This window comes from Monodon monoceros, unplaced genomic scaffold (assembly GCF_005190385.1).
Source record: "Monodon monoceros isolate NGI ecotype Baffin Bay Population unplaced genomic scaffold, NGI_Narwhal_1 Super_Scaffold_12, whole genome shotgun sequence".
NCBI classification, from domain to species: Eukaryota; Metazoa; Chordata; class Mammalia; order Artiodactyla; family Monodontidae; genus Monodon; species Monodon monoceros.
The window spans coordinates 125,806,924-125,823,625 of record NW_021703768.1 but is presented as its reverse complement, the minus strand read 5'-3'; the positions used below and the strand labels follow the sequence as shown (position 1 = coordinate 125,823,625).

The window sequence follows — 16,702 nt, the reverse complement described above, 5'->3', positions numbered from 1 at the left end:
TGTGTGTGTGTGTGTGTGTGTGTGCGCGCGCGTGCTCTTATGCTTACTGGCCATGAAGAGTGTGTGTGTGTGTGCGTGCACTCTTATGCTTACTGGTCATGAAGAGCGTGTGTGTGTGCGTGTGTGTGTGTGTGCGTGCGCTCTTATGCTTACTGGCCATGAAGAGCGTATGTGTGTGTGTGTGTGTGCACGCGCATGTGCTCTTATGCTTACTGGCCATGAAGAGCGTGTGTGTGTGTGTGTGTGTGCACTCTTATGCTTACTGGTCATGAAGAGCGTGTGTGTGTGTGCGTGTGTGTGTGCCTGCGCTCTTATGCTTACTGGCCATGAAGAGCATGTGTATGTGTGTGTGTGTGTGTGTGCACTCATGCTTACTGGTCATGAAGAGCGTGTGTGTGTGTGCTCTCATGCTTACTGGCCATTAAGAGCGTATGTGTGTGTGTGTGTGTGTGTGTACGCGCTCTTATGCTTACTGGCCAGGAGGAGCATGTGTGTGCACTGTGTGTGTGTGCACACGTGCACTCTTATGCTTACTGGCCATGAAGAGCGTGTGTGTGTGTGTGTGCACGCGCGTGCTCTTATGCTTACTGGCCATGAAGAGCGCGCGCGTGTGTGTGTGCGCTCTTATGCTTACTGGCCATGAAGAGCGTGTGTGTGTGTGTGTGTGTGTGTGTGTGTATGAGATTCCCACCCGACCCCCACCCCCAGCTCACAGAGAAAGGAGAGGGTGAGGAACACTGGGACAAGAAAAGGGAAAGGAAATAGGGGATTGACCTCACTCTGGCAGGTGAAGGACTGGATAGTCTTTGCAGGGGAAGGAGGGACACTTACTTGTGTGGTGGGAGGTGGCAGCACTTTCTCGAAGTTCTCTTGAAAGGCGTGAAGCTGATGACTGGTCTGGCCCAGTGCATCCTCCACCAGCTTCCTGAAGGCTGGATCAGAGATGTGGTGGTGGGGAAGCTAGGTGGGGACAGACACTGTCATCAGAGCCCTCCTTGGGAGAGAGGGGACAGGGAGACCCTGACAGCCACACTCCAGCCCTAGATGTGTTAGGATGGCCCTTTATGTCTTGGTCAGCTGTTGTTTTGGCCTGGCTACTGCCCCACCTTCCTTTAAGGAAGCGTACTTCTCTGGGGGTCCAGCGGTATTGCCCCTCCTGGTGCCTGACCACAGGACTGGCCGTCATGGCATCCCTTTTCCTAAGCACTGTGATCGGTCAGGGAGTAGACAGTGGAGCAGAGCAAGGCCAACTGGAAACCACCCATCAGATTTTTAAAAAAATTTTTTAATTTATTTTTTACTTTTTCATTTTAATTTTATTTTTTACAGTAGGTCCTTGTTGGTTATCTATTTTAAATATAGCAGTGTGTACACGTCAATCCCTAACTCCCACTCCCATCAGATTTAGTACATGAAGGCTGAGAATGAGAGGGTGACTCTTAGATTCTGAGATGTAAAGGTAAACGCTTAGAGCTGTTGGGAGCCACTCTCTCCAACTTTGCAGAAAAGGCCTGCTTGACAATAAAGCCAACCCAGACAGGGAAACAGCCAGGAGATGGAGTGAAAGTCAGAGCTTCGACAACACTGACTGCAGCTAGGCAACACTGACTGCAGCTGGGCCCGAGGCTTGATCCCCTCCTTGGCCTCCCAGTTATACAGGTCTTTATGCCTGAGCTGGTTTGGAACCCGAGGAGCTCTGAATGATGGTGCATCCCGGGACCTTGGCCCTGTTGGTCATCTCCTGCATTCTCATCAGACAGCCTAGGAGTGACCAGGGCCCCACAGCTAACAGAGACATGTCCTCTCTGCTGGTCACCAAAATCACCACGCTTCATTCTAGCTCAGAGCCTTTCCCCTACCCCCAGGATGAAGACAGATTGAGGTTCTACCATGTGGGCCTTTCCCAGGCTCCACAGGACTGTCCAGGTGAATGGGCCATGCGACACACACAGGAAGCTGGCATCAATCATTGACAGGCCCTAAGATTCTGTATTACAGGATCAATCAAGAAATGTCCTCTTTCTGGGACTTCCCTGGCGGTCCAGAGTTTTAAGACTCTGCTCCCAATGCAGGGGGCACGGGTTTGATCCCTGGTCGGGGAACTAAGACCCCACATGCTACACGGCACAGCCCTACCCCACCCCCCAAAAGAAAGAAAAAGAAAAAAAGAAATGCCCTCTTTCTGCTCTTATGAAGTTGACTTCCCCTGGACAGAAAACTAGAGGGTGAGAGAAGAATGAAAAGATCATCTAATCAAATTTACCCTCTGCCTTCAGGAAAGAGCAATGCTTCTTTTTGCAGATGGTTCAGGCTTAATTCAAAAAGAGTGTCTGAGACAGAACTCTGTACTAAATGCTGTGAGGGCCAAAAAGAAGAAAAGCTCAATGAGGGGAACCGGCTTCATCCATCAGGCCAGCAGGAGGCAGGCTCTGATAAGTGCTTAGCAGAAGCACATCCTAAGGGCTGCTGGGGTACAGAGGATGGGAAGGTGGGTTCTCCCACATGGACGAGGGGGATTCTGAGAGCTTCATGGAGAGATTCATTCATTTGTCACATATTTGGGCAGGCCCCACCATAGGCCAGGCACTGCGAAAGGCATGGGGGCAACAGGGAGGGACATTCCAGGCTGAAGAAGGAGTCTGTGCAAAGGGACCGTGGTCACACTCAGAAATGGTGCACTGGAAGTGGAGGCTGCAGATGCAGAGGGGGACTATGGGCTGTAAAGGTAGTGATGGGGGTGGGTGGCAAATTTTAGAGGAATTTTTATGCAACAGATTGGATGGGGAAAGCTGAGCTGGGGCACATGAAGCACAGGAGACAGCATGCGGTATGAGCAGTACCGAAATTTCTCCAGAGCTTAGATCCACAGGCCATTAAGCTCTGATGTTGATATCAGAGAGAGATTTCTTTCCTATACCAACCCAATCTTCAAAATTCTAAAATCAAAGTTTGCACTTGGAGATTTGTCTAAACCTCTTTGTGACCTATTTATGCTTTCAGCAGACAGCTCCTTTTACAGGCTGTCAGGCGCTATGGTTCAGAGCCCAGGCTCTGAAGTTGAACTGCCAGGATTCAAACTGAGCTATTAGCTGTGTGCCTTTGGGCAAGCTGCTTAACCTCTGTGCCCTGGCTTCCTTTTGAAACGAGAATAATAATAATACCTATTCTGTAGGGTTATTGTGAGGATTAAGTGAAACAATATATGGAAAGTGTTCCAAACAGATGTACCATAAGGGCTCACAAGGAGGCAGCTGCTAGAAGTAGTAACAGTGGCAGGAGCACAGCTTGAGACATTTACTCCTGACTGTGTAGAAAGGACCCTGTCTTCTCTGTTACCTACTTCTTTTTGTTTTGTTTTGTTTTGTTTTGGCTGCATTTGGTCTCTGTTGCTGTGCACAGGCTTTCTCTAGTTGCGACGAGCGGGGGCTACTCTTCGCTGCAGTGTGCAGGCTTCTCATTGCGGTGGCTTCTCTTGTTGTGGAGCACGGGCTCCAAGCGCACAGGCTTCAGTAGTTGTGGCACATGGGCTCAGCAGTTGTGGCTCACAGGCTCTAGAGCGCAGGCTCAGTAGTTGTGGCACACGGGCTTAGTTGCTCCGCGGCATGTGGTATCCTCCCGGACCAGGGCTTGAACCCGTGTCCCCTGCATTGGCAGGCAGATTCTTAACGACTGCACCATCAGGGAAGTCCCGTCTGTTACCTACTTCTAATACACTCCAGGGAGTGACCCCAAGGCCTGTATTTTCCCAGCAGAGTCTCCTGTGCTTCTGAGTCCCAGAGCCTGAGAGTGGCCTGGAGTCCCAGTTCCACCCTTGCTTTCATGATCTGACTCTATTAATGGAGGGAGAACAGGCATAAGAGAGATCCAGAAGGTCCCCACAACCTCCTCCTAAGCACCTGTTGGAAGGCCCAGACCAGCCCCTGCAAACAGCTAGCTGAAGGGGCGACCAGGCCCTGCCTGGCTATACCCCAGGGGCACCCCAGTCCCAGAGGCCTTACCTGGGCCAAGCTGCCCTCTGCCCTCTGCAGCACTTGCTTTGCAAGGTCCCTCTGGAGGGTCACAAATGTGCACAGGATCTGGCCCAGCCACCGCATGGCCAGCTGCTTAAACTGTGGGAGCTCAGCCACTAGCAGGGAGTTGAGTGCCTCGTACATGTGCCGGGCCGCCTCTTCCTCATAGGTCATGCTGCCCACCTCCAACAGCTTCTCTTCCACCCTCTCAAAGTCCAGTAGTTTGTCCAGACGCTTCTTGATCAGATTCTGAGGGCCGGCCAAGGCTTTGGCCAGGCTGCACAATGGCTGCCACACCAGGGCTTCCAGCCGCTGCTTCTGTGGGGAGAGGTGAACTTGGGAGTTGAGGAAGGAGGTGGCAGAGGGCGGGGCACAGGGAGAAGGGGCTTTGGATGTGGCAGGACTGGGCTCCAGTCCCACCCTCACTGACCAGCTGTGACCTCTAGCACGACATCCAACCTTTCTGGGCCTCAATGTGCCCATCTGAAAAATAGGGACAATGTATGTAACAAGCAGAGTGCCTAGCACAGAATAAGTATTCAATATATATGCCACTTCTTAATACGGTTACTGTGCACAGATGTTGAAAAATTTTGTATGGAATGGTGGTCAAAAGCATAGTTCTTGGGGCACAGATCCTTGCCATTGACCATCTGAATAACCTGGGAGGTCACCCTCTCTGAGCCTCAAGCTCTCATCTGCAGAATGGAGCTATCAATAGTATCTACCCTGTAAGCTGTGTTGTGAGGATTAAATGAGGGAAAGAATGTAGAGGTTAGCACAGTGCTTGGCAGATAACAAGGGTCAGTAAACGCTAGCTGGGGCTATTTTCATCAGGAAAATGCACTAATAATAATATCTGCCCTGCTGACTACCCAGGACTGTTATGGATGTGACAGTCGTGGAAAAGGCCTGGCTTCTAAATATTATTCTTATAGGCTCTGCCACCTGCCTAAAAAAAGAAAGGAGAAGTTCCGCTCACAAACTCAGGGAAGGCCTGGAGCTGCAGGTCTCTTGCCAGGTAACAGTACTGCACCACAGGCCCCCCAGGGATGTCCAGATCGTATTCCTGGGGCCGGAAGCGGAGGAAAGCCTAGATGGGGTCAAATGAGAGAGCCAATCATGTCCCGTCGTCACCATCTCACACCTGAATCCCCCTCCACCACAGACCGGAAGAAGTGCCCAGGCTGTCTGCACACCCTCCCTGTGTCTGCACACAGCCTATTCTATCCTTGCACAACTTAGGTGATTAGAAAGTTCCTCCTTAGACTGAGCCAACATCTTTCTCCCTATTCAGTGCTGCCTCAACTTCACACATTTACATATCTCCTTTGTGATTTTTTTTTGCCATGTCCATGTTCCTCGAGTTCTATTAATATTTTTCCTTAAACGAAATTGGGTCATTTGTAGAGACGTGGATGGATCCAGAGACTGTCATACAGAGTGAAGTAAGTCAGAAAGAGAAAAACAAATATCGTATATTAACATATATGTGGAACCTAGAAAAATGGTACAGATGAACCAGTTTGCAGGGCAGAAACAGAGACACAGATGTAGAGAACAAACGTATGGACACCAAGGGGGGAAAGTGGTGGGGGTGGTGGTGTGATGAATTGGGAGATTGGGATTGACATGTATACGCTAATATGTATAAAATAACTAATAAGAACCTGCTGTATAAAAAAATAAAATAAAATTCAAAAAATATTTTTCCTTAAATCAACCTAGCATCCCTATTTAAATCAATGCATTAAAAAAAACCACCTTATGGGGAATTACCTGGTGGTTCAGTGGTTAGGACTTCGTGCTTTCACTGCCAAGGGCCTGGGTTCAATCTCTGGTCGGGAAACTAAGATCCTGCAAGCCACATGGCACGGCCAAAAAAAAAAACCACCTTATGATATTCCCATAAAGGGAAAGCCAGTAATAATTGCCATAAATAAGCATGTAAGAATAACTGCTATAAAAACAATGCTATTCAGTTCTGTCTGGGCGTGATGGCCTGATGAAGGTTTCCAGCCGGAGACTTGTTCTGCCTGTTTATTTAAGACATGTCAGAAAAAGAGGCTTTTCCTGGACTCTGAGGATTAAAAGAGAGAGTCATTTTCTCACTGTGGGGTTCCATGTCAACACTGTATCCGTCGTGTAAGTCCTGCATTTACGGAAATACAGCCTTAATGCTTCCAAATATCTGTTCTACTCTGCAAAGCCAGATGTGTCTCTCATGGGCCTCTGGTTTCTCTCTTTCAGGGCCCCTCCATTCTTTCTCTCAGGGCCTTCCTCTTCTGCCTCACTGTGCCGTCCAGATCTTTCCTCTGGGGGGCCCAAGATGGAGCAGGAACAAGCAGGGAACGTGCCCCACAGTGAGGAACGTAGAACTACAACCTCCCTCCTTCTACATACTTCCAATAATGCCACCCCAAATCCTATTATCCAAAGAGCCTGTTATCGTCTGACTGAGCTGGTTTGTGCAAATGGACGTGATTGAGAACAAAACCATGCAAAAGGGACAGAGTGGATGGAATGAGTCAGCATCCATGACAAGAATGAAAGGGGAATTTTGGTGAAAGGAAAGTGATGTGCTGGATGGGAATGCAAACTAGTGTCCCTGTGGGCTGAATGTGGTTTGCAGAAATATATTTTCTTGGGCCCACATAACATTTAAATTCTTAGTTAATTAGCTGCTCACACGAACACATGGTGAGATTTCACCTAAAGGTCTGAATTTCCAGCTTTCTTCTTCCTTAAAATCAGAAGAACTGGCAGCACTGGGTCCACATTCCCGCACAGTAACAACTCCTGTGAGCCAAGGAATACCTCACCCCTTTCATTTTATCCATTCATGCATTTATTTGGTCATTCACACTCCAACTATTACTACATACTGAACTCTACCAAAAAAGTCTCATAAATAGACAATAGGCCTTATACACCTGCACACTTCAGTCAACAATATTACCTGCCTGGTCCCTTTGAGCACCTGTGTTTGTCACCCCTGCTCTCCCTCCAGAGGGCTCTGATTCCAGTGAATTCTGACCCCCCAGTGAGAACACGCCCCGCTGAGAACTCAATGAACTCAGAAGGTGCCCCAGTCAGATGACCTGTGGGCTGAGGAGTGCTTGCGAACGGCCCCTCTTCTGGCCTCCAGCCAGCAACTGTATGACCTCTTCCATTTGGTTCCTGAAGTTGGTGTCTTTGTCAGCTTGTTCAATGGGCCCTGCATGACTCCTGCCCAGGGATCCCAGCCCCGCCCCACCCTTCCCACTATTAACCACAGGATCCTCACCTCCAAATTATCCAGGTACGCAGCCACATTGTTCTTCAGCTCAGTCACACACAGCGACACCCAGTGGAAACTCTCTTCTAAGTCATCAAATTCCTTGTCTTCTGTCTGAGAGTAAAGTTATGCTTAAGAGGGCCGAGAACATCCACATGGGGCCAGTGTACACCCATTTCCCAAGTCCTTACCAGGGACCACCTTTCCACAGACCCACCCCCCAGAGCCAGTTCCTCCAGCCCCAGTTAGAGGCACTAAGTGCAGCTTGCTGGTTCTGTATTCAGACAATGGAATCAGACACAAGAGCCCGTGAGTCCTGGTTCACTTGCTTCCTGGTTGTGTGAACTTAGACAAGTGTTTTACTCTCTTTGAGCCTGTTTCCTCATCTGCAATATGGGAACAGTATGAACTTACTTCATTGCGTGGATCCATTAATGCCTGGTTCAGAGTAAGTACTCAATCCACCTGAGCTGCTACTAGTACCTATTCAAGGCTGGTTCCTTGCCAAGACCCAGACATCTCCTATCTGTATCAAGAGACCCCAGAGAAAGAGCAGCACAAGATGCAGAGGAGAAAGCCCCACCCTGGCTCTCCAGAATCAAGTGGCGGCGCCTACTCTGCCTCGTCCTGGCTACGCATGCTGTAAGTTCACTCCCTCAGCCTCAGTTTCCTCATCTCCAAAAGGAGTCTAAGACCCCGCACTGCACAGTCTTGCCCGTTGGGATGGCTGGGATACCACCCTTCCTCCTGTCCGTGCTCACCTTGGGTATGAGCCCCGCCTCCTGCTTCAGCAGCTGGCCCAGCCGGGTGGTCTTCTTGGAAAGGGTGTGCATATTGATGCGGGCCAGTCGCTCCCGGAGGCTCAGATGCTCCACCTTGGTGTACTTGGAGGCTGCACCAACAGAAGAGAAGGAGGGCACAGGAACCAGAGCTGACCCGGGAAAGCAAGAGCCCCTGACATACCTGGCAAGGCATCTCTTGGGCCCTCTTCTCAAATGTCAGAGTCACACCCATAAGAATGGTGAATCTCAGAGGAAGAGCGCAGGGCTCAGGGCCCTCACTCTGATGTGAGCACCCTGACTGAAGAGCTTCCTACCTGCTTGACTTCTTAGGCCTCAGTTTCCTCATCTGTAAATGAGGCTAGCCACCTCACAGGATTGCTAGGAGATCACATAAGATGACAGGTCTGGAGCAAATGACTTAAGCTCTCATTTTACCCAACTGTGAAATGGGGCTAACATTGCCAACCTCAGGGCTATCGTAAGGATCAAACAAGATAATGAGTGAAAAAAACATGTCATAGTTAGCCTTTAGTAAACATTAGCTAAATTATCATTACTATACGGTCTGAGTTGTGCAACTGAGTTTTTCATCTACTTGGGACACTGCTTCACTTTCCAGACCTTTCTGTTTTAACAACTTCAGAGGCAGCAACCTCCCCACTTTCTCCTCTTACCCTCACCCCTGATAAATACACAGCTCTTTGCCTCCCCAGTATTCATTTCTGCTTAGTATAGCAGACATGTGGTTTAGATAAGACTGATTCCACTTTAGTTCAAGGGGTGGGTGCTGACTGTTATAAGCCAATTCACATAATCCCCTCATCCCCTGCCACAGTGATAGGTTCAAAGAAGGGCACATAACCCAGGCTGAAGCCAATCAGTTCATGGCATTCCCCTAACCATGGCAACTGGTTCAGGGTGAGCATATGACTCAAATGAGTCCTATCAGAGTGAAACTCCAATTTAGTTTTTACAGCTAAGGGGAGAAAGGGCCCATCTTATCCTGGAGAATGTGGTGTGCAGATGTGAGTCTTAGGACAGCAATAGCCCTTTACTATTATGAGGGAGGCCAGCCTGAAAAGGAAGGTGACACATAGTAAAGGCCAGAGACAAGAGAATTGCAGGGAAATGATGCCAGCACCCTGATCAAACCCTACTTAAAGCCCACATTACTTCTGGACTTGTGGGTTACATGAGCTACTATATTCCCTTTACTGGTGAAGCCAGTTTGAGATGAGTTTTTTGTAACTAGAAGCATTCTCACTCATGTATCGCCTAAATGCCCCCAGTCCTTACCCACTTCTTTGCGCCTCTTGTACTCATTGATGTTGGTGACCACGTCCTGGAGGGCAGAGGTAGCCCTCTGAAGGACAGGGTAGGCACTGGCATCAGGGAGTGTGTTCTCCAGAATTTTCTGCAGCAGCAATGGGTATTTGGTAATCCTCTGCAAAGGAATTACCAGCAAGAAACTGAGGCCTGAGGATCCAGCTTGAGGCCTGAGGGAGAAGGCTGGTGTTAGGTAGGTCAAGTCCACCCTTGGGGGCACCAAGGGGCCTGGGCTCTAGTCCCAGCTCTGCCATTTAACTCACTGTGTGATCTCAGGCAAGTCACCCTCCTTCTGTGGTCCTCAGTTTCCTCATCTGTAATCTGTGAGGTCTATATGTTAGATGGGTGCTTCTAGTTCTCACTTTACCTTTTTCTGGGCCTTGGTTCCCCATCTGTACTAAATTTAATGGTCAGTTCTCTGCCCTCAGCTTACTCAGTCTCTCAACAGCAGGCACAGCTGACTACTCCCTCTTTCTTGAAACACTTTCTTCTTTTGGCCCCAGAGACACTCTTCGTCCTGCTTCTCTCACTCCACAGGCCACTCTCTTGGCCTCCTCTGCTGGCTTCTCTCCAATGCTGGAGTGCCTGGGGCCTCCTCTCCTCCTTCTCTCTCCACTCACTCTCTTACTGACCTCATTTAGTCCTATGGCTTTAAACACATCCCAAACCCATATCTCCACTTCCTACTTCTGTCCAGAGCTCCAGACACACACGGTCAACTGCCTACTTGAAATCTCCACTTGGATATGTCTCAAGCACAACTCCATCTGTTGGACATGCACAGAATATTTCACTTAATAAAATGGTTCTGCTGCTTTAAAAAAGAAGAGCTTTTAAAATCACAGGAACTTGGGAATTCCCAGGCAGTCCACTGCCGTGGGCCCACCCAGATTTGATCCCTGGTGGGGGAACTAAGATCCCGCAAGCTGTGCAGCATGGCCCACCCCCCAAAAAAAGTTTTTTAAAATTTAAATCATAGGAAATTAATGTTTAGAGATGTATTTAAGGGTAAAACGTCGTAATTATCTGTAATTTCCTGTAAAGTATAGAGCATAAAATTAGATACAGCAAACAGCAGACATTAATACTTGTTAATTTCAGGTGGTGGGTGTGTGAGTGTTCATTACATTATTCTATTTTTCTATAAGTTTGAAATTTTTCATTTAAAAAAGTAAAATATAAAACAAAACACAGGAACTGATAGTGTCAAGGTCCCTTCCAGATGCACCATTTGATGCATAGATGATTATTGCTAGTCCCCTTCCTGATGATGTCTGGAAGTTGCAGAAAGAGTGCCCAAGTCAACAGCATCTGGGACAAGGCTCCAACAGTCTTTCCTTGATCATGACCAGTAGCCCTCAGACCCACCTTCTCAGAAACCCACAAGGTTTTCAAACCACAATGTCTAAGCATGCCTCCTCCACGAAGACTCACAAATGTTTCTCATGACTATTATCTGGCCTCCTCTCCACGGTACCCTTGCCTCTTGCTCTTCTTCCTATGGAAAAATCTCTAGATCAAATGTCCAGGAAAGATCAGCCATGAGGCTAGGAACAGACAGAGCAGGTGGGGGGCCCTCCATTAGTTGCAGGGGGTTGGGATGCAGGGGTGGGATTACCTGTCAGGACATGCCTATGCTGACCATCTGCTCTCACCAAGGGTTGCCTAGTGCTTGGCTGACTGTGGGCAGGAGAGGTGGAAACAGTCACCAGATATTTGCAAAACTCTGTCCTCTGGGCTTACTTTCCATGGGAAAGGGACAACTGTCACCTTACAAATCAGAGGTGACAGAGGGGAGGGGGGTCTTCAAAGAGATGATTACATCTCTTCTCCACAACCATCAAGGAGTAACTACAGAATTACAGCTGCCTCTTAATTTACAGCCTTTCTAAGGTAAGTTGAAGAAAACTCTTTATGCCGCCTCTCAGATAGGCAACAAAAATTGAAAGGCTCACCCAGAGTTGGGTGAGTATGGGGAAACCAGCCCTCTTACATTCTCTTGGTGGGAGTATCAGTTGGTGGGATCTTTTTATTTTATTTTATTTTTTAATTTTATTTATTCATTTTTGACTGCGTTGGGTCTTTGTTGCTGCACACGGGCTTTCTCTAGTTGCAGCAAGCGGGGGCTACTCTTCGTTGTAGTGCACAGGCTTCTCATTGCGGTGGCTTCTCTTGTTGCGGAGCACAGGCTCTAGGCACGCAGGCTCTAGAGTGCAGGCTCAGTAGTTACGGCGCACGGGCTTAGTTGCTCTGCGACACGTGGGATCTTCCCAGACCAGGGCTCGAACCTGTGTCCCCTGCATTGACAGGTGGATTCTTAACCACTGTGCCACCAGGGGAATCTCTGGTGGGATCTTTTTAGAGAGCAGTTTGGCAATTTGTGAAATGTACAAACCCTTTATTCCCTCAATCCTACTATAGAAATCTACCCAGAAATATCAACTCAAGGACTTCCCTGGTGGCACAGTGGTTAAGCATCCGCCTGCCAATGCAGGGGACACAGGTTCGAGCCCTGGTCTGGGAAGATCCCACACGTCACGGAGCAACTAAGCCCGTGCGCAACAACTGCTGAGCCTGTGCTCTAGAGCCTGCGAGCCACAACTACTGAGCCCTCACACCACAACTACTGAAGTCCGTGCACCTAGAGCCCGTGCTCCGCAACAAGAGAAGCCACTGCACTGAGTAGCCCACGCACCGCAAGGAAGAGCAGCCCCCGCTCACTGCAACTAGAGAAAGCCCACGTACAGCAACAAAGGCCCAACACAGCCAAAAATAAAATATAAAAAAAAGAAATATCAACTCAAGTGAGCATGGATAAAGTAGAAGTTATTCAGCAACTCTATTTATGACAGTAAAATTTCGGAAACAATCCAAATATACACCAATAGGGAATGGTTAAGTAGACCACAGACTATGAGCTACCCTGGGAAGGAACTCTATGCAGTCATTAAAAAGAACATGGTAGAGCAGTTCATATTGTCTGAAAAGATATTTATTCATGGCCATGATTAAGTGAAAAAGCAAGTTCTAGAAAAGCATGTAGAGTAGGAGCCCCTTAAAAAATTCATTCATTCATTCACTCATCCTATCTATCTATCCATCCATCTATCCATCCATCCAACAGCTAGATGTTCCCATGGAAAGTCTATTTCCTGTCTGTCTGTCTGTCTGTAAATATACAGAATAGAGTTCGGATGGAAAATGTTTACTAGGGGGAGGGATGGGGAAACGGGAGACCAAAGGGGAATGGACTTTTTACTTTATATACCTGTGTATTGTTTGAAATTTCTTTTTTCAATAACCACGTTACTTTTAAATTTAAAACAAATTAAAAATGCCAGTAAAGGAAAACATGTCATCTACCTTTTCCAAACACTCTGCCTCAGTTGTAGAACTGCAGGTGCTTTGTGCTGGACTGATCCACCTCTGTAAGCAGCCTCCTCTCCCTGAAAACTATGCCACTAGAACGGTCTCCCTAAGGCAGAGCTTCCTGCCGGCTACAAGGGCAAGCCTCGAGTCCCTTGGCCCCCAGGTAGGAAGCGCTGCCTTAAAAGACAGGATAAACTGGGAGTTCCCTGGTGGCCTAGTGGTTAGGATTCTGGGCTTTCACTGCCATGGCCCAGGTTCAATCCCTGGTCAGGGAACTGAGATTCCCACAAGCTGTGCAAAGACTCCACGCTTCCACTGCAGGGGGCGAGCGTTCCATTCCTGGTCAGGAAAGTTCCGCATGCCACACGGTGAGGCCAAAAACAAAGTGGGGGGCGGGGGGAAAGAGAGACAGGATAAACTAGACACCCCACCCACTCACCCATCCAAATAAAAAGTGGGAGGTGGCATATATTTTAGAATCACAAAGATCTAATTAGATGGTACCATCTATCTTACCCGGATGAGAAAGAACCATTTATGGCTGGTGTGATTCTAGTTGGCCGAACTCCAGAAGAGTCCCATGATCGTCAGCACAAGAAAGGCAGGATTATTGTTTCAAGAGGGAAGGGATCAAAAGTTCTAGAGCAGCATGTATAGCAGGAGTCCCTCAAAAATTCATTCTTTCTACCTATCTATCTATCTATCCATCCATCCATCCATCCATCCAGTGTCTACACTTTCCCATGGGAAGTCTATTTTCTGTCTGCCTGTAAATCTACAGAATAAAATTTGGATGACAGAAAGAATGTCATTCCTGCTGGAACATTAGACCAGAGCATTTTGTTGAGGGCATTTTTGAAACTTGTAGGCTCTCGTGTGCTGCAGGCATTTAGTTGGCAGGGACCCAGGGATGCAGGCTATCCTGCAAGGACAGTCCTGCATTATGGAGAATCTTTCTACATTTCATGTGCCCCTCTTCAACATTCAGAGACTGAATGAATGCCTTGCAATGGGCTGCGATGTCAATAACTGATATTTTTGTGACACTTGGACTCCAACCTGTCACATATCTTAACACTGGGAATTACCATGACACACCTTTTATAAATAAGACCGAGGTCATTTGCAGGAACATAATCCTTCCTCATTTCCTCTGCCTCCCAGTATGTAATGTTACCCCTACTTCAGTTATATTATTTCCTTCTTTCTCTTATCATACACAAGGAAGTCAAGTTTGTTATCATTGCTCACTGTTATTGCAGGGTACACACATTCTCTGCTCTTTTCTTTTTCTGTACTTCTCGTACACAATGGCTTCTGACTCTTCTTTGCTTAAATCCAAGCTTATTTATTATAAGTGGGTACAAGCATCTGATTGCTTCATAATATTTTCTAGTGTAGTGTTACACAAGCATTTGCACACTGAAATACATATTACTTTATTAGAAATTATTTTCCTTTTATTTCTCCTTTAATTATAGTTAAGCCATTATATTGATTTTTTTCAGTTATGTATATAGGCAGAAGAATTTTCTTTTTCAGAATATAACTCAGGATAATAAATTTATTTAATGTTTGTTATAAAAAGGGGGCGTTGGGACCAACAGAGCTGAGAACCACAGTGTGGTCTCAGTGAAGCATAATCCTTGCCTAGCCAAGGTAACCACAATTGCTGGGAATTTTTGCGTGTTACTTGCATGCAGTGAGTCTATGTCCTCATGAGCTGTTGTTATTACACCCACTCCACATGTAGGGAAACAAGGTTCTGAGACACGAAATGGCTCTGCCAAGGTGAATAAGGGGCAGAGCCCGATCCGCTGCCAGGCAGCTTGGCGTCAAAGCCCATGAGAAAAGCCTGGACTTGCCTGGCTGAAAAAGACCTGAGTGCAGAAGACATGACAAACAGCAGCCTCTGTGCCAACTAGGGCCCCCCACATAGTGTTTCTAACATGTCTGAACTAGATGCCAATAGTTAACACTTGGGAGACTTACATCAAAGTTTCTGGTTTCTCTTGAAAGATCAGAGGATCTGGGCACAGTGGAATCACATTTCTACATGGCAACTGAGGGAGATGGTTTATAAAAAAAGGCTGCAATTATTTCACTCTCTGTATCTACACCCTTTGAATATGACTTTGAAGCTTCTCCCATCAAGAAGTGGGGAATACTTCTCCACCCCTTGAGTCTGGCACAGCATGCCAATTCCAAGCCGAGATCTCAAAAGGCAGAGCTGAGTCTGCTTGCATGTCCCAGATACATAAGAGAGCCCAGCCAACATCAGCAAAGCTGACGCGCAGTTGATCACAGACACATGAGGGTGTTCAGCCAGGACTAGAAAAATCATTTACTGAGCCCAGCTAAACCACTAACATGCATAAGTGTGACCTAAATAAATGTTTGCTTTAAGCATATTTTGGGGATGATTTATACTTTAAACCACTATATTTGGGTCGGTTTGTTATATAGCAAAAGCTACTTGATACAGCAACAATCAGCCGAGGCTGGGCTGCAGCTGCACTCTATACAGGGTCTCTTGGCTCTGGTTTGCCACACTCTCCACTACTCCCTTTTGTCCCACATCTGGCATCTTGCTTTCCTCATTGCTCACTCCTGTAGAAATGTGTTTAGTGACCCTTGCAAAAGCCTAAGTTTTATAAGTTCCATGAAGGGATCAAAGGAAGCAAAGGAGAAAATGAGTGTAGGTTTTTTTGAAGGCTGGGATGGGTTTAGGACATGGGTACTTCAAAAGGAGGCTTCAGGGAGTAGAGGGGTAAGGATAAGATAAGGAAGAGAAGGAGGAGAGGTAGCAGGAGGCTCCACATGAGATAATGTAAACTTCAAAGCCCTAAACCTACACTGTCTTTCTCTTGGGTATAAAGGAAATGTCTAAGTAAGATGAAATAACAATAATAACTTCTGTTCCTCCTACTCTACTCTGCTTTCCAGAGGATGACCTTCATCTATCTTCATTTGATGAGCCTGTCCTTGGGAAGATATAAGCCTTTTCAAAACAGAAAAGAAGCAGAAAAATTCACAGGCAAGGAAATACAAATACCTCTTAAATATATAGAAAGATATCAAGGGACTTCCCTGGCAGTCCAGTGGTTATGACTCCACGCTTCCAATGCAGGGAAGGGAACTGGTCAGGGAACTAGGATCCCACATGCTGTGGGGCAACTGAGCCTACGCGTCACAACTAGAAAGGCCGAGTGCCACAACAAGAGAGCCTGCGTGCCACAACTACAGAGTCCACGCACTCTGGAGCCCTCGCACCACAACTACAGAGCCCACGCGCTCTGGAGCCCACCCGCCACAACTACAGAGAAGCCCGCGCGCCGCGACGAAGAGCCCATGCACTGCAACAAAAGATCTGGCATGCCATAACTAAGACCCAACACAGCCAAAAAATAAATAAATATTAAAAAAAAAGGATGATCAACTTTTTTTTTAACATCTTTATTGGAATATAATTGCTTTACAATGGTGTTAGTTTCTGCTTTATAACAAAGTGAATCAGTTATACATATACATATGTTCCCATACCTCTTCCCTCTCCTGGAAATAAATGCACAGTGAAACATTACTGAGATGCCATTTTTCACCTATCAGTGGTAAATACTCTAAAGTTTAACAACACACTGCTGGTAACGCTGTGGAGAAACACCCTCATATGCTGCTCATGGGAACATCAATTGGTATAACCTTTACAGAGGGCAATTTTGCAATACTGTCAAAATTATCAATACATACTTCCTTTGACCTAGCAATTCCACATCTGGAAATTTAACTTACAGATATACTTGCACCTCAGTAAAATAACATATGTTTGTGAATAATCACTGTAGCACTGCCTGTAATATGAAAAGAATAGAAACAAACCAAGGTTCATCAACAGAGACCAGTTAAATAAACTGCAGAACAGCCACAGAGTAGAAGAA

At 47.0% G+C, this 16,702-nt stretch overlaps 1 protein-coding gene across 5 annotated transcripts in view; it reads right to left on the bottom strand.

Moving 5' to 3' along the window:
- ARHGEF37 (Rho guanine nucleotide exchange factor 37) overlaps window positions 1-16,702 on the bottom strand; it is a 74,782-nt gene that overhangs the window by 8,859 nt on the left and 49,221 nt on the right. For all 5 annotated transcript variants that reach the window (XM_029218256.1, XM_029218257.1, XM_029218258.1 and 2 more), the window contains exons 5-10: window positions 9,366-9,565; window positions 8,049-8,179; window positions 7,297-7,401; window positions 4,993-5,103; window positions 3,999-4,328; window positions 832-960 (exon numbers count right to left, since the gene is read on the bottom strand). In XM_029218256.1, coding sequence (XP_029074089.1) covers window positions 832-960; window positions 3,999-4,328; window positions 4,993-5,103; window positions 7,297-7,401; window positions 8,049-8,179; window positions 9,366-9,565 — 1,006 coding nt within the window. The remainder of the gene's footprint in view (window positions 1-831; window positions 961-3,998; window positions 4,329-4,992; window positions 5,104-7,296; window positions 7,402-8,048; window positions 8,180-9,365; window positions 9,566-16,702) is intronic.